Here is a 26,720-nt window from a genome sequence, read left to right as displayed (position 1 = left end):
CATTAATTCTCTCTTCTTTCATAATAGCTTCTGGTAGGTTCTTGCACTGAAATTGATGGAACTGATACTATTATAAAATCATAAAATACCCATTATAAAATTCAAATATGATTTTTGTACTGCAAATAGTAATTTTTAAAAATTTTATTTAACCTAAATGATTGCGAAGGCTAATTTTTGCACACTAAGATTTAAAGCTTGTATAACACAGCTGTGTATAGTTACTTCTGACTTCACAAAAGGGGATCGAAGGGTAACACGAGTAATTACAGACCAGTTAGTTTAACTTCTGTTCCGGGTAAAATAATGGAATCACTGGTTAAAAATGCATTGCAGGATCATCTAGACAAGACTGCAGCAATAATTCAGACACAGCATGGGTTTGTTAAGGTAAAGTCTTGTCTGACAAATTTGATTGGTTATTATGATGTGGTTACAAAGGAACTGGATGCAAAAAAATAATTTTGATTTCAGGATAGCTTTTGACACTGTTGAGCATGGAAGACTATTGTACAAATTGGAGAGAATGGTATTAAGGGTAAGTTGCTACAATGGATAAAAGGATGGTTAAGTGGGAGAAGACAGAGGGTGGTAATCAATGGGTGCTGCTCTTCGTGGACTAATGTTATTAGTGGAGACCCACAGGGTTCGGTGTTGGGTCCACTATTCTTTTGTATATTTATCATTGATATTGATGAAGGTATATTAGGTTTAGTGTCGAAGTTTGCAGATGATACAAAGGTTGCCAGGGTTGTTAATGACAGTAATGGCAGTGTGCTACTACAACAGGATCTAGATAATTTGGGCAGATGGGCTAAGAAGTGGCAACTGAAGTTTAACGTTTTAAAAAGGCAAAGTACTGCATATGGGTAGAAGTTGTTGTTATTTGGGTTTTTAGGAGCATTAGCAACTAAGGCCATATTGCTCCAGGATATGCGGTGGTCATTCCCTGACCTTTCCGTCATCCTCCGTATTTGGTGGTGACGGGCTCGAACCCCGGTCTAATCAAGAAGCGTGTGCTATGTACTGCTGCTGCTCCTTCCCACCTGGCTACGGAGGCGCCTATGGGTAGAAGTAACCCGAGAGAAAAGTACCAACTGTGTGGTACTACACTTAAGGTGGCAGAAAATGAAAAAGACCTGGGAGTAATTGTGCAGTCAGATATGAAGTTTTCTGAGCAATGCAGACAGGCTGCCAGGGCAGGTCATGGGGTTTTGTCAATGATATATAGGAATTTTGCTAGCAGGAAAAAGGAGGCGATTGTCCCTCTGTATAAGGCAATGGTCAGGCCATGCCTTGAGTACTGCATACAGGTCTGGAGGCCTCATTTTAGGAAGGATGTAGATTTGCTTGAGCATGTACAGAGAAGGACAACAAGATTGGTGAGGGGAATGAAGGGATCCTCTTACCAAGAGAGGCTTAAGTTCTGCAAATTGCAGTGGCTGGAGACTAGGCACCTGCACGGTGATCTGATTGAGGTGTACAAGGCCTTGAATGGGTTGAGCACACTGAATTCTGATGGGATCCTTCCACTTGTTCAGATTACGAACCTAAGGGGGAATAAATTGAAATTAAGAAAAGAAAGAGGTAGAATAGATGTGCAGAAATTTGCCTTTAGCCGGCGGGTTGTTAATTGCTGGAACAAACTTCCATCTGTCGTTGTGGAAGTTGATAGGTTGAATAAATTTAAGTAGGAACTGGACAGGCATTTGGAGGGAATTGTGTGATTTTTTTTTTTTTTTTTTTGGCTGATGCTGCATAAGCTCATACACTTGCTTTCTTGCATCACATGCCACCACCACCACCACTACTACTACTTTAAAATAAATTTTTTGTTCAAGAATATTATGAATATAAATAATTATATTCATAACTGCAGTAGTATAGTTTAAAAAATATAATATAACATTCTTAACTTATTACATAGCTTCTGACCTTTGTAAAGCTGGAGATTATATAACTGTCAGCAGGAGGAAAAACAGGAAATATGTTTATTTGTTTATTATTTGGTTTTTAGGAGCATTAGCAACTAAGGCCATATTGCTCTGGGAATATGCAGTGGTTATTCCCTGACCTTTCCGTATCCTCCGTATTTGGTGGGCACGGGCTCGAACCCCGGTCTAATCAAGAAGCGTGTGATATGCGCTGCTGCTCCTGCCCATGGAGGCGCCAACAGGAAACATGTTTGGCCAAAACAAGAAACAGCTTTTTTCTTTTTTTTAGTAAAAAATGCAGGAATTCTTCACAAAAAACAAGAGTAAAGCAGGAAATTTTTTGGAAAAAGCAGGAGGGCTTTTAAAGTCTACACTGCACTAGAAATTAAATTTCATGCTTAGTTTTAATCAAATGATTTTTGACCTGGCTGCCAAGAATATTTTCAAAGCTTCAACAGAATGAGTAGATGTAACTCAGTTTTTTCTTTTTCTTATCTGCTTAATATCTTCTCATACTAAGCATTGCTATGAGGAATTGTTAGAATTTCAAGCATGACTTGGGATAATTGTTATATTTCAAGCTTCCTTGAGAATTTGTCAGTTCTTCGACAAAGAACTACCGTATGTCAATGGTTTTCTTTTATAATAGCATCTGGTAGTTTCTCACAATGAAATTTACAGAATTGATACTGAAAACAACTTTTTTTTTTTTTTTTTTGCAAAATTGATTCAAAAAGGATGATAAATTGGGTCTCCAATTATGTCACATTTCAAAAGTTGGCACTTGTTACCTAGGAATTCTGTGTTGGGCCATCAGACTTTCAACTACTGTAAGGGAACACACTTGGGCCCTATGTACTCACAATAGAAAGTCAGCTGGCTGCCATACAAAGCCCATAATTTACCAAATTTATTCAAAGCTATACAGCTTCTGCTAAGAGCATATTAAATACCTGAAACTGTAACACTTCATTTGGTCACATCAGCACAAAAATCACCTTGATGACACATCATCATCATCAGCCATTTTCAATCCACTGCAGGATGAAGGCCTCTCCAGCAACTTTCCAGTTCCTTCTGTTTTGAGCACTGGCCATCCATTTACTACCCACAAACTCATGAATTTCATCTATCCATCTCCACCTTTGTCTTCGAGGTTTTCTTCTAGCTGCTCTTGGGTACCATTCTGTTATTTTCTTAGTCCATCTGTTATGTCTTCGAGCTATGTGTCCTGCCCAAGACCATTTTAGTTCTTTAGTTTTGATAAGAATGTCCTTTACTTGAGTTTGCAGCCTAATCCATGTGTTTCTCTTCTTATTTAACAGTCTGATTCCCAATATAATTCGTTCCATTCTTCGCTGTGTAGTTCTCAGCTTCTCTTCCATTCTTTTGGTGAGTGCCCAAGTTTCACTTCCATAAGTCAAGGTGGGGAGTATACATTGGTTCATTATTTTACGTTTCAGACAAACTGGGATATTGCTCTTCAGTATGTGACTATATTTCCTGAATGCTATCCATCCAAAATTTATTCTTCTCTTGACTTCCAGCCATTTATCATTATTACAGCTAATAACTTGTCCCAGATAAGTATATGACTCCACCTTTTCAATTATTGCTCCTTCAATCATTATTTCCCTTTCTGTGGCATACTTGTTCATCATTACTTTTGTTTTAGCCATATTCATCCTTAGTCCAAAATCCTTACTAACTGGATTTTGTCCTCTAATTCTCCTCTAATTGTCCTCTAATTCTTTGGGATTGTGGCTTATGACCACAATGTCATCTGCAAATCGTAAATAGTTTAGGTACTCTCTGTTCAGTGACTCCTTTCTGCGACCAGTCTAATCTTCTCAAAGCTTCCTCAAGGGCAGCAGTAAACAGCTTTGAAGATGTGTCTCCTTGTCGAACTCCTTTCTCAATTTTAAATTTCCTACTGTCTTTGTTCAGTCTAATAAATGAGGTAGCATTCTCATATATTTTCTTCAAAATCATAATATGTGGGGTATCTATGCCTTGTCTTTCCAGTGCCTGAAACATTGCCTTATGCTGTATGGAGTCAAATGCCTTTTCATAATCCACAAATGCCAGGCATAATGGTGTTTTATATTCATTTGCTTTCTCCATTAGCTGTGATATTACGTTATGGTGATCCATAGTTGAGAATCCTGTCCTAAAGCCAGCTTGCTCTTTCGGTTGATTCTCATCAAGTATTCTTTCTAATCTGTTAGTAATGACCCTTGTGAACAACTTGAAGATGTGGGATAACAAGCTAATTGGTCTATAATTTCCAATTTCTGATTTATCTCCTTTCTTATGCAGCAAAACTATGATTGCATTATTCCAAGGGTTAGGTGTCACACCTTTTCTAATGCACTTTGTGAAGAGCCTTGCCAGTTTTTGTGTTATGTCTCTTCCTCCCAATTTTAACAACTCTACAGTAACTTCATCTTCCCCCAGGGCTTTCTGATTCTTCAATGCATATTCTACCTCATCAGGAAGAATATCGGGTATGTCGTATGTGTTGCTAATTTGCAATCCATCTTCCCCACTGCTGGCATAATTCCCTCGCTCCTTGTATAATTCTCTATAGTAGTCTTCTGCTATTTGAATTATGCCTTCTTTGCTGTTTATAAGTACACCATCGCTATTCTTCAGTTTCAGTATCATTTGTCTTTCTGTATTACTGCTCATGGCTGCTGATTTAAATCCTTTGTTTTCCCTTAATGCTTGTTCTACTTTTCTTGTGTTAAATCTTCTTATGTCCTCTCTGAGTCTCTTTCTAATGGCTTTGCATAACTCAGTATACTCAATTTTTTCCTTGTCAGTGTTTATCTTGCGCTTCATTTTTTGCCTTCGGTTCATCACAAGTGTTTCTTGACTAATTTTTTCTTCTTTGATGACACATCAGTAGAACTATAATCACCATTTTTTTTTTTTCATAATGTTTTGTTTCTGTGCTCATCTCTCGTTGGTCTCTTTTATAATTGTGATTGACAAGGAAGGTGGCCTTTACTAATTTATTGACAAGGGAAGACATGTTTTCCATATGTCCTCCTTTGTCAATTTGTTGATAGTCTAGAACAGCGTTTCCCAAACTTTTTAGTCACTTAACACTTTTCAACTCACAATATACTTTTATTTACGGAACATTTACAGAACACAAGTTTAGCGGGAGCCAAAGAACTGTTTGCTAATATTTTATTACATACGACGCACTGTACATCAGGAGTATCTTCATTTCCAACTCATGTAAAGCCAAAATTCAAATAACTGTCATCATACTTTTGTTTTGATCTTTTATTAGTTGGTTCCTGTTTTTTCACTTTGGATTTTTACGTAACAAAAGGCTGCAATTGTTCATCCCCACTTTGAAGTGTGACAATATTGTGTTCGTTTTCAGCGACCACAGTTGCAATACTAGAAGTACTTGCTTCACATTTTTAAGTTCCTTTTTTCAACCACAAATCCATGGTCATTTATTGTAATAATATTTCTAAATACTAATAATTATCAAAAAAATTTATACAAGGAAGTGAGTTTAGTCATGATATCGGTTCGCTTCCCCCTCTCCTTCAACCCGTGTACTCCAGGCTAAATCGCATATGAATGGCATATTAGATCACTACATTGCTACTTTTTCGTAGATGGCATTACCTCTATGCATACTATGCTCTATGCAAAAGCCCACCTAAATAAAGTGTTCCGTGGTCTACTTGATTATTAGTCTATGCCAGTGTATTAATAACTAGAAAAAAAAAATAAATAAAATGTTAAAATTTATAATGATACCAAAGTGGTGTACACTACAAATGCAAAATGTATTGATTTTATTTCTTTAATTATTAATTACAATTTTTCACAGAACACAATTTGGGAAACGCTGGTCTAGAAATATGTTTTGTCCCATATGTCTAAACTATCAACAATATTAGTTAGAGGAATTGTCATCCCATACATTTCTTTTCTTTGAAATAAATGTTTAATGATATTGGTTTTTATAATTCTTTTATCAACTGTTATTGCTTTCTAAATTGAAAGAAAGGGTCATATTATGCATTCTGTTGGAAATGAAAAACCTGAAAAATACTTTGACTTTTTTATTTTATTTATTTATTATTGCTGTCTGAACAATTAATGAAAAAAGTAATTTGTAGATTTTTTAGGTAGGTCAGGTGTTAAGTGCAAAAACAAACTACGGCATTAGATAATATAAAACAATATAAAATATTATCATAACTCCAACACTGGGGAGTGTGTTCCAGAACATAACTTTTTCACAAAAATGGCACCAGACATTATCTTCACTTTGAACTGCTACATTAATTTTGCATTTCTTCTTTACACCAAACATTGTTGTTATGCTCATTTGTCAGATTAAAAACTGCATTTCCTCATTTTAAACTAAATTCATAACTATGTACAGTGCCTATTCCAGATTTTATAATACACAGAAAATCTTGCATATATGTTTAAAGGAAATTAAAAACACTGGTACACCATTTATTGAAGTGGATCACAATTTAGACTTAACACTTCAGTGACATTTCAAGGCTCAACTGAACCCCATTATCAGGCCTACAGAGGAAGTTAAAACATTAAAGAAATCAAATTAGCAATTTCAGGGTTACAACAGGATTGCATTATGAAGTTACATTAATGAATTTTAATGCAATATTGGTTAATAAGTTAAGGAACATAACTTCAAATTAAATTCTTTACAAAATTTCAAAGAAATTGTCCACAAGAAACACTGAGAAGATTTGAATTCAAATTTGGAAAGCACAAGGACAACTTAGTGTTATAGAAAGGAGGTGCACAAAAAACATAAAGAAAATTACGGTAAGTTAACGTTGAGGGGGGGGAGGGTTGGAAGTAAAATATAGAGAAAGATTATCAAATTAAGTAAGATTATGGAAAGGCTTACCTGAATTCTGGAGAGAGAGGAGAATGCTTGAAATAGACCACTAGAATGGGATAGTCAAACTGCAGGGCATGACTGTTTTTACAGTAAAAAGAGAGGGTGTGATCAATCAGGATTAAGAATTATGAGCTATCCTCTCTAATAGGGCTGACTTTAACCAAAGGGTAAAGGGATTTGCTAGATGAAAAGAGCTTCAGGTGAAGATGGACGATGCCCACTTGATAATAGTCTGTGAGTGAAGGAAAGTGTTTTGGTGTCAAGATTATGTGGAAGTGAAGCCTAATAATTAGGGTACAAACCAAATTCCATGAAAATGAGAAAATCAGAAATAAGGAATCAAGGATGTATTTATATGAATTAAGAGAAACATTTGAACTCAGAAAAGTTTTGGTAAATATTTTTATCAAAAAATTACCACGAAATTAAGACAGATCAGAAAGGAATAGGGAGGTTATATATCAAAAGATTGCAGCTGAACCCTGTCAGGTGTTAAGTTGTTTCTTCACCTTTACCGTTATTGTTTCTTGAAACATATACAGTATACTAGTGCACCTGATGACCAATTCATAAACTAGAAATGAAGAACAAAAGCAAGCAGAAATTTGCAGAATTTTTTAAAATTCCTAATTTAACAGCAAAACTATATTTTTTATTATTTTTGTCATGGAAAAGACTGAGTAAAACAGGATAGTAAGCAGAAGTCATCAAAAAGACAGTCTCTGACATAAATCCAGTGAGCTGACACCTATATACTAGTGAAAATATTGCTGTGTGAAATGAATCTTCCACAAGGTTTTCACAAGATATTAAAAATATCTTCTTTATGAGAAGATATTTTTAATATAAATCAAGAATTAAATACAATCAGAAAAATTAGAGTACAACTGCTTCTTAAATTATGTTCAAGTTTAGGACACAGGTCTCATTATGTATGTTGCAATGAGTAAACTAGATTTGCTACTTAACGTATCAATCTCACATTGTGGATAAACTTTGTCACAAGTTGGCACTACACTAGTCCAAATAACAAGCACTGCTCCAATGGAGAAGTATACTGCTTTTCATTTAAGTGTATGTCATTACCCATATCACAGTTCCAACTCTTATTGGAGTCTCATTAGTGGGGAGGTAGGCACTGTAAATACCTGAACCTGAGGTGGATGCATGCACCAAGTAGAAAATTATCTTCTCACTGCTATGTACATATGCCCTACTTGCACAATAATGTTTTATAGTTTTTGCAGCATGAGGTTTTTGTCCTAAATTTACTTGACTTTATTTTAGCCACTGCACCATCCCACATATTATGGATACATCTTGTCACTCAGTTGTTTAGATGTTCACAGTACCTACTTACCCACCAACAAGATTCCAATCAGAGTTTACACCATGGTGTGAATAGTGGCATACACTTTAAATTAAAATAAATATACTTCTCTATTGGAGCAGTACTTTTCATTTAGAGTATTGCAATACCAAGGCAAAAAAATGCCTCCCCAATATGAGATTGATGCATTGAGTAGCAAACCTATTTTGCCCATTGCTACATATATAATGTATAATTCTTTGTATATCTTTCTTGGGGACTAACTGTATATGGATTATGTAACTTACTAACGTGCACAAACAAGTACAGTCTGTCCCTGACATACGTAAGAGATGCATTCCAGGATTTCTTACGTAAGTAGAGTTATACGTAACTTGGGAATGGCTAATAAAATATTGCTATCACATCTCTGATATGCAAAAATTATAAACATATAATATCCTGAGAAGAATGAAGAAAAATAGTTGTATACCACAACAATTAAAAATTTTATTTGGGTACAGCAGTGAAGTAGTACTGCTTTCACTTATTCTCTTAGACAGCACCATGATAATGGTCAAAATCAAGTTTTCTGTAAAGAACTTCACAGGGTTAAGTTACAAGAGATGATGTCACACCTTACGACATGCGAATAAAGCACACACACTACACAATGATAGTTTAATGTGAAGTCGTTGAAAATGGTAGGACAACGTGAATTTCGACTTCACCACAATAACCTGACATGTATAACAAATATTACATACAAAATGCAAACAAAACTGAACTGACTCTACAGTCCAGAAAGAAAGGAAGGAAAGGATGTAGAGAAGGAGGGCTAAAGTGTAATTCTCCAAAGAAATAGCTGATGGGACACAGTCTATGTGGCTTGAACATTGTGGGGTTTCTCTAAAGTGTTTTGATGTAGTTCACCTGTCTCAAACACACATTGTCAAATATTTCTTCCAGAATTTTTAAAGCCGAAAATGAAATGTTACTCTAGTTATGCCGCAAGTTATTATCCAACATAGTTTGCATTGGAATGGAAATAAAAAAAAAAAAAAAAAAACTTATTGTACCTTCATTCAATTTCACTCTTAAAAATTATACAGAAAGTATCTTTACGATTTTAGCAAAAAAATTTACTTAAGTCTGAAGTTATGTAACTCAGGCTTACGTAAGTTGGGGACTAACTGTATATGGATTATGTATTAAGCAAGAAATGTAAAAGTCATTCTCTTACAGGGTAATGTGGGCTTTAAGAAACATTAAACTAATTATGAGAGGAAAAATAGAAGAGAAAGTTTAAGAAACCTAAGTCTACTTTTAAGGTAAGGAACTGATCACCATAATGCAGTTCTTACTTGGGTCTGTAATTCCTTTACAATTTGACGGCGTGCTTTTAGTACTGCTTCCTCTTTGCCAGTAACGAGAATGGTTAAACTCTGATCCTTGGAAGAGCTGACTTCAATATGAGCACCAGTTTTCTGCATGATGTCTGCACATATTTTAGCCTGTTCTCCTTGTTCACCAAATCTCTGACTACTTATTTCCCTAAAACGCCTCTCTTCAACAGGAACATGAAATACCTTAAAATATGTGCATATCAATTTAGTCATACAGCTGGCAAAAAATAAACAAAATTTAATAATCAGATATGATGTTATATAATATTTATAAAAATCACAGACCAGGCAAACAAAGCATGCACTGTTGACAATATTTGTTAATTACTGATATTTCTACACACACACACACACACACACACACACACACACACACACACACACACACACACACACACACACACACACACACACAGAATGCATTTCTTAATCAGCTTGAGGATATGAGTTTTGAATCCAGTGTTCAACAATATACTAGTCAACTGTGCTTAGCACTCTTAATTGGGCCCATAAAACCAGGGCACTAAGGGGAGCCAAGTTAAGCAGAAGAGATTTATCCATAGGATATAATGCATATAATTTTAACTGGTTATGTGTGACCAGTGTTTCTGGCTGATTTTAGAGCACCATTTTTCTATATAACAATATTAAATGTAGTAGAAACATTTAAACTGTTAAATATCAACTTTAAAAATATATAAATTATGCAATAAATACAGTATATGTGTAAGAAAATGCAAGAAAACTTACTTTAGAATTTCAGTTTCTTCATGTTATTAGCTTAGCTGATTTCGTTTATCTCTTTGAGGCCATTTAAAAAAAGAAAAAGAAGTTGAAGCCTACTCAGTAGACTAAAATCAATCACTCAGACATAAAATGTACGTAAACAATACGTAAATTAGAACTGACTGAAAACAGCATTGCTGAATGCTGTTTTCGGTCAGTGTGCAGCTAAAAGCAACTCCCTGCCAGGAAACGACAGAACCTAAAGAGAAGTTTTATAAATAGCATTTCAATAAAATTCAGTTAATTAGAACCCTGAGCAGGTGCTCCCTTTCTTATAACACTACTGGGTGGGAAGGTGTATAAAGAATATATTTTTGTAATATGCATGAAATGGTACAGTGACCACTTCAGTAATTTTCCACCTATTTCATGTGGAAATAGGTGGAATAATTTTCCACCTAGCATTTCATGACCACAGAAATTTATAGACATGGACGTAGGAAGCTTGTGCAGAACAAACAGTTACAGAAAATTAACACAAAGATGCAAGTTACTCATGGACAAGAAAAATAATTTTGTGGAAATGAACAGACAGCTTTCAAAATTTTTCCTTGTCATAAAAGTGGAAGTGCATTGTGGTAGCATTTCCAGAAATTCTGATGTTTTTTCATTAATTACAGAATTGGTTAAAAGTCAATTTAAATCAAAGAAGACTCTTTTGAAGGCAAGCACTTTGAATTAGTTGATTGAAAAATTGAATTAAAGAGCATCAGGTTTTTTTTTTTTTGGATGAAGCCTCTCTGGCACCCAAACACCCGCATCCAAATGGATAACTCCTCCCAAGTGTGTGGAGTGATTAGTGCTATTGTAGGGAAAGGTATAAAAATAAAGAGTGCTATAGTGAACAAGCATCAAGTGAACAACACAATATTGGAAGAAAACCGGGGAGGAAAATGCATTCCAGACCTTGTGGCCCAGACATAATCCAACTTTTATAATTATTTTTATAAATTACAATTTAAATAGGTCATTAACTGCATGGTTAACATCAAAACTGCACTCTGTTTCATATTCCTTTAGCCATGTTCACAACCATGCACTAGCTTTAACCATGCTCTACAATAAATTTGTATTTTTTGACAATTGAAATTATAACAGAAAACTTTCATTTCATAATCAACTTTAAGAAATTAAGCAAAAAATAAATAAATGAAACTTAACAGTAATACTTCATATCAAAAACAAATTTTAAGTTAGCATCAATGGTCTCAGCACAGCTGAGAAATTTTGCTATGCACAAGATGAGGCAAGCATTTCTCCAATGGTAATAGTTCTCATTTTCTTCTACGTGCAGTGTCTCTAATTCACACATTTTCATATATTCATATTCAATTTCATATATTCTGCCATTTACTTTTAAACAACTCCTGATTCTAAGGTCACAACATTTTTATGCTGTGGTCCTGCAATTGTTCTTGAATGATCTCAATATATAAAAGTAAGAAAAATGGTCATTTGACGACAAGAATGACAAATTTCTTCAACATAGATGTTTCACTGTGGATTGCAATGAACTCATGTTGTTTCAGTTCATATTAGTTGTTCACCAGCCAAATATCTCAAATTGTCTTTTGACACGATCAAGATAAAGCAAGGTCTCACAGATAAACAATAATGAATGGTTTTCATCTTGCAGAAACCATTCACAGAATTATTTAGTTCGTGTTGCCCCCATGAAGCTCTTGTATGAAGTGTAAATGGAATTTAATGGAAAAAAGGCCTGACATGGCCGAGTGGTCAGGAGTAACAGCGCAGTTAGCACTTGTTCTTTGAATGGACTATAGTTCAATCACGCGTGACACTAAATATGGGTAACGATTGTTTCACGATTTACTGTAAACTCCTCTAACCTGATGATCATGCCATAGTAATAAATTCCATTCTTATAAACTTTTCGGGACTCATTACAACTTTTCCAAGCACACATTTTTTTCATTAATAGAAATTCATGGTCTACCTCTACAGGCACAGTCATGGACACTTTTAGTTCTCTTAAAATAGTCAACTAATCCTCTGACTTGACTGATGAATCTTTTCAGGTGCAGCTGATAAAATGTACTGCAATGGATCTATAAGATGCCTGAACCTCTCCAAAAACAAATATTATGGTAACTGTTTTCTCCAATTTCAGTTTTACTTTGATCTTGTCAAAATAAAACTTTCAATAAACAAAAATTATAAACACTATTATTTTCCCTTCTGGTAGATGACTTTCAGGACACTCTGTAACTGTAGTCATGTCACTGTGGGAGATTAATAGATATATATTATGTTTATTAAGTGCCACATAGCAAAAAATGATGATTTGTGATAATCACCAGCAGAAAATTGTATAATTTAAGAAATTTAGCTGTAAAGAGCTTTTTATCTATCTGAGGTGAAATTAAATCAATAGGACTTCATTCATTTTTATAGAATATGGCTACTTTCAAATTAAAATTTGCAAAAGTAAAGGCATTTCAAATGTCACTTTTCTCTCATTCTGTGAATATATTTATATTAACTGCATCCGTACCCTACTACTACAAATAAGTGGCACCTCTCCTAAGAAAATTATTTGTATAATGTACTGTTGCCATCAAAATAACAGGGGCACAGTTTGAACAAATATTATTTTATTTTCTCGAATATTTCAATACCTAGGTTGAAATAGTACCCTGCTTTTTCACTGAAATGCTGCATTGAGCCAATGCAGCACAATAATAGAAATTATATTATACTCATGACAAAAGTTGTGCCCCCGTAGCCGGGTGGGCAGGAGCAGCTGTGCATAACACACGCTTCTTGATTAGACCAGGGTTCGAGCCTGTGAACACCAAATACCGAGGATGCGGAAAGGTCAGGGAATGACCACCGCATATATCCGGAGCAATATGGCCTTAGTTGCTAATCCTCCTAAAAACCAAATAATAGCAAAAGTTGTTTTCAATTTTTAGTTTCATTTTGCACAACACCTGCATGCTTATTTAGATTCAACACACTTATTCGCTGCTTGATACAAGATGACTGAAACAAATACAATGGATTCCGGTTATATGGGCCATCAGTTAATCGGAGCAGCCGTTTATTTGGGGCAAATCTTAAAAAACAGAACCCAATCGAGAAAATAGCCATGTTTACTTCGCTTAACTGGGACAACATGCCGTTTAATCGGGGCAGGAGACCGCAGCACTGGAGATTACCCTATGATTGTTTCTGACCATACCATGTGGTTCAGTCGGATTTCTGGAGGTCACAACCATAAAACAATAAAAAACAATTAACAGTCACCTGTTTATTAGGCTTTTCTGTTAGTGCAATCTATCATAAATGGACAGTAAACTTGATCTTATTGAATTTGTGATAATACCGACAGCTGGAATTCTGTGGGTTATTATGATGAAATGTGTTTACACTTCCATGGAATCTTCAATCATATAAAAAAATTAAAGTTTCAGAATCTTCTCTTCATTCCTATTTTTAAAGCTTCATAACTTGTTACTCCATTCTCACTTGCAATTTGTGTGTGCCGTGTTCTTTGTTATTGATTGCTTATCTTTTTACTGTTTTAAATTTTAACCCCCCCACCCACAAATGTCAGTGAACAGAAATGTCAACTAGTTAGTATGTACACATTACAGTACGTATAAATTATTCCAATTATCACGTATATTCTTCCAATTTTCATATATCATTTAATTTTTTAACTGGTAAGGTAATAAAGGCTAAATTTGTGCTTAATATATCTTTACTTTTATAACCTGTGGATAATATTCCTCCTATTTTCGCTAATTAGAATCACCATTTAATAGAATCAAAATTCAATTCACAAATGTGATCACAATGACAGCGCTCACTACACATCGTATAGTGAATGGTACTTTACTATGGTGAGTCCATTGTAATGTGATTTGATTGTATAGTGAACCAACTGTAAAGGGGAGATCCATTGTATTTTTAACTATTTACGTGAAACTTCAGATAATTGGGGCAGCCGCTTAATCAGGCCAAAATGCACTAGTCCCGTTGTGTCCCAAATAACCGGAATCGACTGTATTACTAAACTTGGTCATAATAATGCCCTTTTAAGTTTTTAATGAATAACAGTTTCACCCTTCTCAGCAATACTATCTGATTGAAAACAATACTAGTAATTTTGGGTAAACTCATGAATAAACACAGTTGATTTTAAAGAGCCCAAGCTCTGTCATGGTTACAGGCAGTGAAGACAAAAAGGCAAAGGCCTCCACAGCCGAGTGGTTCTGTGAAAGGGTACAAAAAGTGCACATGCTTTGAGTGGCTGTGGTTCAAGCCTATGTGACTACTAAATGCAGTATAATGTTCTTGTATTCTCTCTATCTTGAAAACACCTCTGACCTTATGTGGTTACGCCTTGAGTACTGCGTACAGGTCTGGAGGCCTCATTTTAGGAAGGATGTAGATTTGCTAGAGCGTGTACAGAGAAGGGCAACAAGATTGGTGAGGGGAATGAAGGGATCCTCTTACCAAGAGAGGCTTAAGTTCTGCAAATTGCAGTGGCTGGAGACTAGGCACCTGCACGGTGATCTGATTGAGGTGTATAAGGCCTTGAATGGGTTGAGCACGCTGAATTCTGATGGGATCCTTCCACTTGTTCAGATTACGAACCTAAGGGGGCATAAATTCAAATTAAGAAAAGACAGATGTAGATTAGATGTGCGGAAATTTGCCTTTAGCCAGCGGGTGGTTAATTGCTGGAACAAACTTCCATCTGCTGTTGTGGAAGTTGATAGGTTGAATAAATTTAAAGAGGAACTGGACAGGCATTTGGAGGGAATGGTGTGATTTTTTTTTTTTTTTTTTTGGCTGATGCTGCATAAGCTCATACACTTGCTTTCTTGCATCAAATGCCACTGCTACTACTACTACCACCCTGGAGCATAAACAAAAAATTTATAATGCTAAGCAGTGCTGTGCTCTCAAACTATTTCAATATCAGCATTAAAACAGTACCTGGCGTCTTTACTGAAAGAAAGGGGAAAGGAGCTAAAGACTAGATTATTAGAGGTTTTTCTTTAGTGAAAAAGCTGTTAATCATTTGAATAAGTTGCATTTGTAGGCAGTTGGGGGCAGCAACTTGAGGAAATTCAAAAGCAAACTTGATCAGTACCTATGGGAGAAAGGGAAAGTTTTATTTATTTTTTTCCCTTGATGTAGCAGAAACATTGCTTCCTTAAACTCTATGGCCAATATTAATACTAATGAACTTGAATGCATACAAGTGAAATTTCAAACTTGCATTTAAAACCACGATCCGATCTTCCTGATTCCAAAATTACATTACTCAAAATTATAATAATTTTATTGCATTATAGCATTGTCAAAGCTTGATGGCATTTAGTGTAATTAATAACATACATGTAACACATAAATCTTCACTTATATCATGGACAAAGTTCCAGTTATAGTCAATAACTCAGAACTAACCTGTGTGATGACTGATGACTTCATTTTCATCTTCTGACTCCAGAGAACTCCATCAACCTGTGGAGTCTCTTGCCTTGCTTCCATTTCAGGCAAAGAAGGGAAGAGTTCATCATAGCTATATGCAGGTTCATAAATCACACCATCATCCAAAATAGTTGCAGTTGCTCTATGGCTAGAAGCACCAAGATGTTCAGTATTAAGAGTTATTTGAGACATATCCAGATTCATGTTTGGTTGTTCAATGCCAAGTCATACAGTACACCTGTAAAAATACAATTATTCTTATTTAAAAGGGAAATGAGCATGTGCAATATTTTTTTTTTTTTTTTTAAATAAGCAAACAAGTGTTCTCTAATTTTATACATATGAAAAAATAAAAACATCAGCACAGCCATTATGTATAAATAGAAAACTCAAAAGAGAGCCTCTGAATGTCTAACACAGTGATGCACAATACAGAGTATGTCACAATGTTTTAGGTAGCCCCTGAAACATACTTAAATGCTTTACTAAACTGTTTAATTATATCACACACACGAGCGTGCGCACACACGTTATAATAAATGAAAATAGTTTGCATTACAAAAACTAAATTTATAACTCAAGCTAATTGACTTTCATCATAGCAATGCTGCTTAAAAAGCAAAGTTCAAAGAAGGGATTTGCCAAAATTTTATAAGTATCTCCATTGGGTCAAATTTCCTAATCTACACCAAAAAAGGCAGAAAGTTCTACAAGTTTGTTTGACAGTGTAAAGGATGATCCAAAGTAAGATGCACAAAAACATTGTGACATGGCATTTATTAACACAGATACAATTGCTTGAGTACATATTACACTGCTGATTGCTGGAACCAACTTCTTTCTATCATTGTGGAGGTTGATAGCTTAAATAAATTCAAGAAGTGGGCAAACTTTTGCAGTGAATGGATGGGTGAAATGGAAAGTTTTTTTTTTTTTTTTTTTTTTTTGCTGATGATGTATAAGCTTGCATCATATGCCTCTCCTAATGCTAATGTGCAAACATCACAATATTACTTTTTTACATAATTACCAACCCAGTTTAGACATTTATTCTAGCAGGAAATTAATACATCCTGGTAAAATATCTTTAACCAGTTCTTAACAAGTGTAATAACATCTTCACCATACAAACCACAGACCCTATAAAGGTGGTTTGATGGACTTAAAGAGATAAACGTCAAGGATGCCAAATTCGGAACTACCTGCAGGATGCTGCAACACTTCCCACCCACACTGCTGGAGCAAGAGTGGCTTATCATCCAGACAACACCTCTGTAAAGGAATTCAATGCACCCCATAGAAATTTGTTTCATGCTCTTAATGCATTCTTCACACAGCAATAAGTTCATGATGAATGTGCTTGGTATGCTACCCCCATGTATGCAGAAAATGAATCACATTTTCTATCTCTATATTTATCCAACTCTCCAGTCTTGCTGCTATTTTGGTTTGATATCACATGCACAGACCTCTCCTTTCTGTTCAAAACTACTCATACTATCTTTAACAACTGCTGGTAAAATGCTTCCACTTTTGAACATTTACCACATACTATACTTGTTTGTACCTTATTTTTAGATCTTGAATACATAAGGGTGAGTACATTTAAAGTGGATTATTTTGGCCACTTGTAGGTAGCAAACCACGAACCATCCAGAGGTGTAGCCATTCCAAAAAGTGACACCAGTATGCATTTTGCACAGTGGCCAGAATGCAAAATAAATTCATAGTATGACTAGTAATACAAAGGGTACTAGGAAAGTTTTGCAATATGACGCAACAATGAATCACAGGAAGCTGCTTGTTGCTGCATGTTGAGACATGTTCATATGTGCATAGTAGCCGCCGCGCCAAGTCGATGGGCTCAGTTATTCATTAGTAGTGAGAGTGTAAAGTGCTTGTGATGGCATCGTGGTCACGAAATGAGATAAGGACAGTTTTGCGGTATAATTTCGTGCGTGGTTTAACCATAGACCAGTGCTTAGAAGAAATGACTCTTGCACTAGATGATGATTGTCCACATCGTACAACGATATTCAGGTGGTATAGAGAATTCCAAAGGGGAAATTTCACTCTGGAGGATTCTGAGAGGCCGGGAAGGCCACGAACGTCAGTTACGGAGGAAAACGTTACTGCTGTGAGGAAAATGCTTGACGAAAACAGGCGAGTGACCTACCAACAGATAGAGGATACTTTGGGCCTAAATGCACCAGCAATTCGTTCGATTCTGCAAGATCATTTGCACGTGAAGAAACTTTGTTCTCTCTGGGTGCCGCATCAACTGACTGAAGAGCAGATGACACGACGTGTGACTTGGTGCCGGGAGATGTTAAAAAAGTTTGATAAGGGACAATCTCGGTATGTGAACAACATCGTGACAGGTGACGAGACTTGGCTGTACTATTACGATCTGCCGACCAAAGCTCAAAACAAAGTTTGGGTCTTTGATGATGACGACACACCCGTAATTGTCAGAAAATCCCGATCTGTAAAGAAGAAAATGATAGCTGTATTTTTCAAATCGAGTGGAATTATGGAACGTGTCGTTTTGGACACGCAGAAGACAGTCACAGCTAAGTGGTATACTGAACAATGCCTGCCTAAAGTCATTGGATCTATGAAGAACCTGCGGCCAAAGTCAAGAATGGACACCTGGTACCTCGATCACGATACTGCTCCAGCTCACCGCGCCAAAGCCTGCACCGAATATTTAACCACGACAGGACTGAAACTTCTTGAGCACCCTCCCTACAGTCCAGACCTTGCTCCCTGCGACTTTGCACTGTTCCCGCATGTGAAAATGAAGCTATAAGGAAGGCGGTTTTCCAGTGATGAGGACCTTCTACGGGCTTGGGACAACGAGTGTGCTTTACTCCCTAGTGAAACTTGGCAGAACTGGTTTAAAGATTGGTTTCAGAGGATGGAGAGGTGTATTGAATGTAGATGAAATTACTTTGAAAAAATTAAATAAACAAAGCTGTATTGCAAAACTTTCCTAGTACCCTTTGTACATCTTAAGTGCAATAAATGCAGATGTGACCAAAGTTCAAAGCACTTTGCTGTGCTTTGAAGTATTGTCATTTTAAAATTTTAAGAACCCATTTCCCTAAATTGGATTATGCAAAATTATGATAAAATTTAAAGAAACAGATGCCTTTTCTATAGCTCCTTGAAGAGGATGCCAGCCAACTGAGAATGCAGTTAACAAAATCCCTGCTGCTGTGTCTGATGATGCCACATGAAATGCATTCATCCAGTAGTATTGCAATAACTAAACATCAAGAAGCTAAGTGTTTCATTCATCCTGCAATGGTTTCCTTACAAAATCCATGTGATGCACTGGTTAATGACAGGTGTAACCCACAACAATTTACAGACTTTGCTGCTCTGTGGCTTCTGGATAGGATACAGGTGGATGACATGCAACCTTACAACTATTAGATGATGCTCATTTCTGGCTGAGCAGCAGTGTGAATACCTATAACTATCGGGTATGGGGAACATCGTTTCCACCTGTCATTGACAAAGTTCTCCTCCAATGTCCACAAGTTCCTGTTTGATGTGGGTTCAAAACAAACTTCATAACTGAACCAAAAAATTTTGTAGGTGAATGTTACTGTGATCTGATATTGTACGATTGCTGTACTTTAAGAGACAAAGAGGATGCTGTTTGTGCAGCATCCTCTACACGATGCTGCACGACCAACATCGTGTACAAGACTGTTCTCCTTATGCTTCAGTCTCACTACCATAGGTGCTGGCCAGTTGATTTTCTATAACTCCTGATATGCCTGCAGCCCTGAATGGTTGTCCTTTTCCATTCTGGTAAGGTTTTGCTGATGAGTTCCTCTCCCCATCATGGGATCCTTGTCTTTAACTGAGAGGATTTCTCTCTCTTCCTACTGACACCTGGGTCCCTTCTCTTGACAAAGGATATGCCAGGAGATATATGTCATGTCCTAACCACTTGGGATAGGATTTACTGCAATTGCACACTAGTGATGACATTGATGGACTCTACATCATTGAGGTCAGCTGTGAAGTGGAATTCTTGCTTCTTGGGGTAGAAAATCCTACACTGGGGCTCCCTAATGTGCAATTTTAAAAACCAGAGCATCCCATTTGGGGTATTCTCCTTTCTTCTGACATGGGGATTTCCTATCTAGGTAGGATCTTGTGTTAAATGCAGTCCTTTCACACTGTTATGGGAGTTGTACCCCTTTGTGAGGGCCACTTTGATAATGATATGGGTGTTCTTCCCATTACAGGATTCTCTGTCTTCTCTTTCTCTTCTAGGATGGCACTTGCTACCTTCACTTACTCTTCTGCTGACCTTAAGGAATGCATCCCCCCTCTGAGTAGGATTCCTTGTGGTAAATGGTTTTCATCACCCTATCATGGAATCACTTTGCTTACCCAACTTTTCTTGTAAGTTCTTTGCTGACGTTGGAGACCTGTCCCCCACTGAATCATTGGGGTGAGCTTCCCACCTTGTGATATTTGTCTGAGGAAACTGTCACAAGGTGGGAATATTTCTGGGAATCCAAGTCTATTCCATGGTAGGATTCACTCAACAGTGATTTTAGGTGCATTACACTTGATGGCAAGCCTTTTCACTTTACTTATTTTACTTATAGCCCACCTGTGGACACCCTTAGCTCTCCTTTGGGGACCCTAGTTTCTATAGGCTTCACTGCTCTATTTTTGCCTGAGAATGTCTCTCCTACTATCCCCAAACCCTTCCTCTTTCATCCACACTCTCCCTGTTATTATCCTCTGCTTACTATCTCAAGGACCAGCCAGCCTCTACCCTTCTTTAGGCAAATGTGTAGATGGCCCATCAAAAGCTTCACTAAACAGTAGTGGCCAGAAGGACTTTCCTTCCAAAACCTTGGGGTAGTGGAATGCAGCATAAACAGAGTAGATGGCCCACCTCCTCATGGCAAGGAAGGGAACCAGCCAGCTCTCCTGGTGACTGCTGCTGCTGCTAAGAGCCCAATCATATAACATGACAGCACACTAAACATAAACCATACATAACACCCACCAGGCTTAGCAAAGGTTTGTACTTCATGATATTCTATGGATTTTTGGGAAATCCTCTATACTGCCTAGACAAGTATTCCTGTATGCTCCTACTGGTCACTAAAAGTAAAAAACAGATTTACTTGCTTGTACATCAATGCTAGTAGCATAGTAAATAAATTTAATGAATCTGATGTATTGGTTAAAGCATCAAAATGCAGACATTTTGGAGATATCAGAAACATGGTGTCACTCATACAGAGAAAATACAGAATCTGAATATGGGAGAGTATAACCTACAGGAAGGATAGACAGGACAGGATGGGAGGGAGAACTCTTGGTTAACTCAGAGGCTCAAGTGCAGGGTCTTCAAGACCCCCCCAACACAGCCTTCAGCAATGTCAATCTCTTCATCTACTCTATCCACACAGCTGAAACTCCCAATAACTTTCAATGAATTTTTTTTTTTATGTTGCTATTAAATTTCAGAAATCTTTGTTAGTTTACTGTACAAAAAGTAACTGCAGGACCACATTAAGTATAGTGCAATAATTATATGCATGTAGTGAAAAACGTGAATATAAAATTAGTGCACATTTCTCACATCCAATTACAGAAGCAATAAATTTTTAATCCACTAAGTATATGCATATGTGGAAAACAGAAAATGAGCGAAGTGCTCAGTTACTAGTTTAGAAGCACAGAATCTAAGGCAGTGTAACTGACTGATGATGGTGGCCAGTGTAATATTGAGTCAGTCTGGTGTGATATATGCCCTGGGAAAACATAAATGAGACTAGAAGTATGTTACAGGCCAAACAACTGTGATGAGTACGATGACCAACTATACAGACAAATAGAGTCAGCCATTAAATGATATTAATTATCATATAATGTGGGATTTTAGCATTCCTGATATTAACAGCAAATTGAAGATTAGTCATTCACACAGCAGCAGAACATTTCTCAATTTACTGGATGGGTTGGTTGTAGTTTTGTGGCTCATTGGCAATTGAATTTACTGGATGGCTGTTTTCTATGCCAGCATATTGGGCAACAAGAAAGAGCAACACTTTTGAACTGATAATCAAGTCACTCTTTGTGCATTAAGAATCTCCAGACAAAGGAACCACTGGGTGGCAACAACGATAGGGTACTGATGAGGGATTTATTTAAAGATTTCACTACTATCAAGGGAAAGGATTTTGCTTTCGTAAAGGTTACTACAATGGTACTGGATAGTTTTTAAAATTCTTTTCAGTGGGACCAACTGATGATGATACCAATGAGAAGCACTCAAGGAAGCAATCTCAGAAGCTAATAAGATTTTTATACCAACTATGACATACTGTTCAAGTTTTAGACCTTAAATGGATGTCAAATGAACTGTGAAACTAGTGGCAGAGAACTAAAATGCATTGGATGATTATAAATTACGCTTTCCAAGATTTTTTTTTTTTCGTACTTCCAAGCAAAAGTTGCAGGTTTTTAAAGAAAATTAATTTGCTAATTCCAAAAATACCAAATTTATGTTTTTATCGTGTCTCCATTGAAAAATATACTGAAATTTTAGTAACTCAATGAACAATCAATTTCAAATATCACACAATAATACAAATTCTGGCTTAAAAACTGAGTCATTCATTTTAAAATATTTTAATCAAAAACAATGTACCATACATTATATTTCCTTAGAAATATTTTCTGCTCAGTTTTTTTTTAAATTCATTTTGCTTCCCTCATAAGAAACCAGCAGAAAACTTCTATCATACAGTATTTCACCAACCTTGGTACCACCTTTCCCATTGTAGATATATCCTGACGAAAGCGTTCCCCTAGCACATCACTTATATCTCCCACATTCCGATAAAAGAAAAAAAAATGAGAAGGGTACAAAGAAAATGAATTTAAGGCTCTTCAACAATCCACATATGTATAACATTACTGTAAAGTTGACACCTGAAGATTCATAATTCTCTTCATTCATTCCTTCCAAGGTGACACAAAGCCCTGCCCTATGTCACCTATCCCAGTTTGCGATTTCAGACAATACGTTGGTAAAATTTAAAATTAAAAAATTTATGTAAATTAAACTAAACATATTATCCCAGCTCATTGATTTTCTATAAATTTAAAACTATCCCTTAAAAATTTATAACTGGAAAAACTGGTATGGGAACAACAGAAACGGGTAGGTATGAGACATTCTTTTAGTCTGGCTATCATTCTGCTCAAAGTCCCTGATGAAGCAGCAGATTGATGGCCAAGGGAGGGAATGTTATTGCAATTATATTGTTATTTTTATTGTTAATTTCATCATTTAGCATCATATTATTTTTAATACCATTACATTCATATAACGTTTATAGGCCTCCCAGACTAAAGTTAGTTTACATTTGCTAGCTTGGTAACCTGATCCATATACACCTAATTGCCTTCAGATTAACATTTAATTAAATAAAATCAATCAATATAATTTCATGCATGTATAATATCTAATTGACCTTTGTACAATAGCATTAACGTTGCACAACTGCCAAACTCCTAACACTGTAAAATTTGACTAGATATCATTATCATAACCTTCATTAAGAACACAATATATATATATATAAAGTACTTCATGTATTAGCATTTTATTTTCTTTAGCAAATCTGGAAAAATTTCCCAAATTTAGAATAGAGCATTTTTTTTCGATGTTTATATATTATAAACATCGAAATCATATTGTCTTAAAATTCCTTAGCCCATACAAGCCTTTCAAGTAATGCTTACTTTTGCCATCATCTTGATTTTGTGCCATGGCGTGTATTCTAGTAAGCTTAGGAAATGCCATCCCTTTGTGTCACCAAGCAATACTAGGGGGGTAGACACCACTTTTGCTTAACGTGGGGGGACCCACGTTAAGCAAAAGTGGTGCAATGTTTAACCACGTTAAGCAATGTTTTTTAAAAGTTAAAAATTTCAATACACCATATTTAATAAAAATTTGACCAAACCAATTTGCATATATATTTTTTTGCCCCACAAAGAATTTATCATATACAAACACATGATATAAGTCCCAGGAGTAAGATCTGGCATCACTCAGACCTTGTTCTTAGCAGGTTTCATTTTATTTCATTCGAACTTTGGAATATCAATTCTGAACACGTGAAACTTTGTATTTCTGTCATGGTTTTGATGCATGGTTAAAACAATGGAAAAAATGCATAACAAATCACGAAAATATATTGAAGACCGAAAAATCACTACATGCTTTTAATTGCAGAATTTATCACAGTAACTTTTGGGGTAAATATCTGGGGTAAATGTCTTCAGACTTTATAAAAATGGAAGCATTACTTTTCAGCCCACCCTTGTTACATTCGCCAAAGTGCAAATACTAAAAAACAAGATTTCATTGAAAAAAAAAAAAAAAAAAACAGCAGTATACATGAAGAAAACAAGAACTGAAACCAGAACAAGCTACAGCATGGAAGGTGACTGATTGTGTGCTACCTGTGGAACAATATATTTAAGCAGCATTATTTAAAACACTACATATTAGAAAAATTCCTATTGGTAAATAAACTATATGCAACATGGCCTCATCTATGCTTTTATATATATATATATATATACACATATATATATATATATACACTATCATTGAATTATATTAAATATTAACATAAGTTAAATTATAATAAAGTGAATAAATAAATAATAAGCATTCATTAGAGGCAGCGACATGCAATTCTTCCATATGAAGCTGAAATATATCCAATATTTTAAATTAAATAAAATAAAACATAAGCCAGTAGTATGGCAATAATTGTAGAGCAAAAATTAACATAAAAATAACCCAAATATATATATATATATGTGTGTGTGTGTGTGAGAGAGAAAGAGAGAGAGAGAGAGAGAGAATGTGCTGCATTTTTGTATGCAATTTTTTTTTTTTTTTAAAGTAGGCATACTGCAAAATACTTATTTTTAGTTGTGTTCTGTGGTTGACTTTGTTTGGTGAATGAAAAACCCAAGTTTTTTTTAGTGGGGGGGGGGGACATGCTACACTCCTGAGACCAGCTAACTCAGCCACATTGTGAAGAAGGTGCATAAATTTTCCTCACGTCACTGACGGGACTCGAACTCGTCATCAGGTCTTTTCCACCCAGCGTGGAAAAGACCTGATGATGATTCTACCGACCATGCTACCCAGGAGGGCATTTTTAGTTGTGGACCTGTTGAAATTAATGATGACATTTACTGGAGAATCTAAGTCAAAAAACCGTTCAGTTTCCCATAGAGATAAAAACAATATCTTGTTGGTAAAAATTTCCTTCTTTTATAAACAAAATAAAAATAAAATTCTAGATTGTTTGTTTGGTGAATGAAAAACCCAAGTTTTTTTTTGGGGGGGGGGGACATGCTACGCTCCTGAGACCAGCTAACTCAGCCACATTGTGAAGAAGGTGCATAAATTTTCCTCACGTCACTGATGGGACTTGAACTCTTTTCCACCCAGTGTGGAAAAGACCTGATGACGATTATTTAGCAAGAAATTACTGACACAAACAACTACTATGCAAAGTTATCCCATTGGTGATTAAATAGAGGCTTTTTTTGCTTTGTTTTTTTTATAAAGATACAGGCCAAATAAAAAATCAAACCAGTTTTGTCTAGTTACTTTGATAAGTACGAAAGAGTGAACAGACATTTCCCTTCAAGCTGTCTTGTGCTTTTACAAACACGAGACTGATAATGCTCAGTTTACTGATGACTATTAATACCAAATGTGCTGAAAGTGATACAATCAGCTATTGTTCATGAAAAAGATGCACTTGGTTTCATCAGATTAATGACAGTTTTTATTTTCTTGCTTGGACAACAAAAATAATTCATGTGCCAGCTATTCTGGATATTCCAAATGCCCAAGTGAAATTTACTTTAAAATTTGAACAAGGTATTTTTATAATAGAAAGAACAAAACATGATGAAATATTAAAATAAATAAATAAATATAAACTTTCCATTCAATGTATCCACATATTTATAATTAGCTATATTATCATTTTATTTTATCATATGTGTTTATTTATGGGGTACAACAAAGAAGTCCAACTTAGGTTAGCTAAACTTGGCCCTTTGAACTAATGAGTACAGTTTTCACCCCTCATACTTTTATGCTAAATTCTCCAGTTTATCTAGTTGGTATTATAATTAACTAAAAAAAAAAATTGTATATATATATATATATATATATATATATATATATATATATATATATATATATATTATATATATATTTTTTTCCCTTTCAGATATTTTGATATATATAAAGTTGTACTAAGTAGCGCATAACTTTTAATGAAATCCAGCATCTATCAATATAACTTCCTTGTGCCAACCAGTGTGCTTTAAGATTTAGAGAGCTGCTTCACAACAAAGCTGTGTGTGTGTGTGCGCGCGCACGCACATAATTTCTTTTTTCCACATCAACACACAACTTCAGCTTATAGGATAGGTACTAATTTAAAATTACATTTTTGAATATAATATACACACATGAATAAAAGATGAAAATACTACATTATTTCATTCATACAGCATAACTGAATCATGTCTCATGAAGATTTAGAACTTATCTTTGAAGTGGTTAATAAACAGTACACACAAGCATCTGGTTTTTCTTCCACACATGGAAATAACTGATACTACATAAAAGTAAGATGCATACAGATATCTAAAATATCATTGAGTCTCTGGTGACGTAGTTCACGAGAAACAAATCTTGTATCAACATCAAGTAAGATATTTTATTTGTAGAAATTTAAGTATGTTTGCAGTTTTTTTTTCTTTCCAAGGCTATGCTTTTTAACCCCCCACAA

The 26,720-nt window shown here is 35.5% G+C and overlaps 1 protein-coding gene across 1 annotated transcript in view; it reads right to left on the bottom strand.

Annotated features, from left to right (window-relative positions):
- Positions 1-26,720, bottom strand: part of Dp1 (satellite-binding protein 1 Dp1) — a 189,693-nt gene that overhangs the window by 114,052 nt on the left and 48,921 nt on the right. Inside the window, exons 3-4 of the mRNA XM_090372689.1 lie at positions 15,799-16,060; positions 9,526-9,750 (exon numbers count right to left, since the gene is read on the bottom strand). Coding sequence (XP_090228815.1) covers positions 9,526-9,750; positions 15,799-16,026 — 453 coding nt within the window. The 5' untranslated portion in view covers positions 16,027-16,060. The remainder of the gene's footprint in view (positions 1-9,525; positions 9,751-15,798; positions 16,061-26,720) is intronic.

The sequence above is a fragment of the Mastigoproctus giganteus genome, chromosome 4, assembly GCF_048544385.1.
Source record: "Mastigoproctus giganteus isolate SK-2022 chromosome 4, ASM4854438v1, whole genome shotgun sequence".
NCBI classification, from domain to species: Eukaryota; Metazoa; Arthropoda; class Arachnida; order Uropygi; family Thelyphonidae; genus Mastigoproctus; species Mastigoproctus giganteus.
The sequence above is the reverse complement of the archived record's forward strand: the minus strand, read 5'-3'. Positions and strand labels throughout refer to the sequence as shown.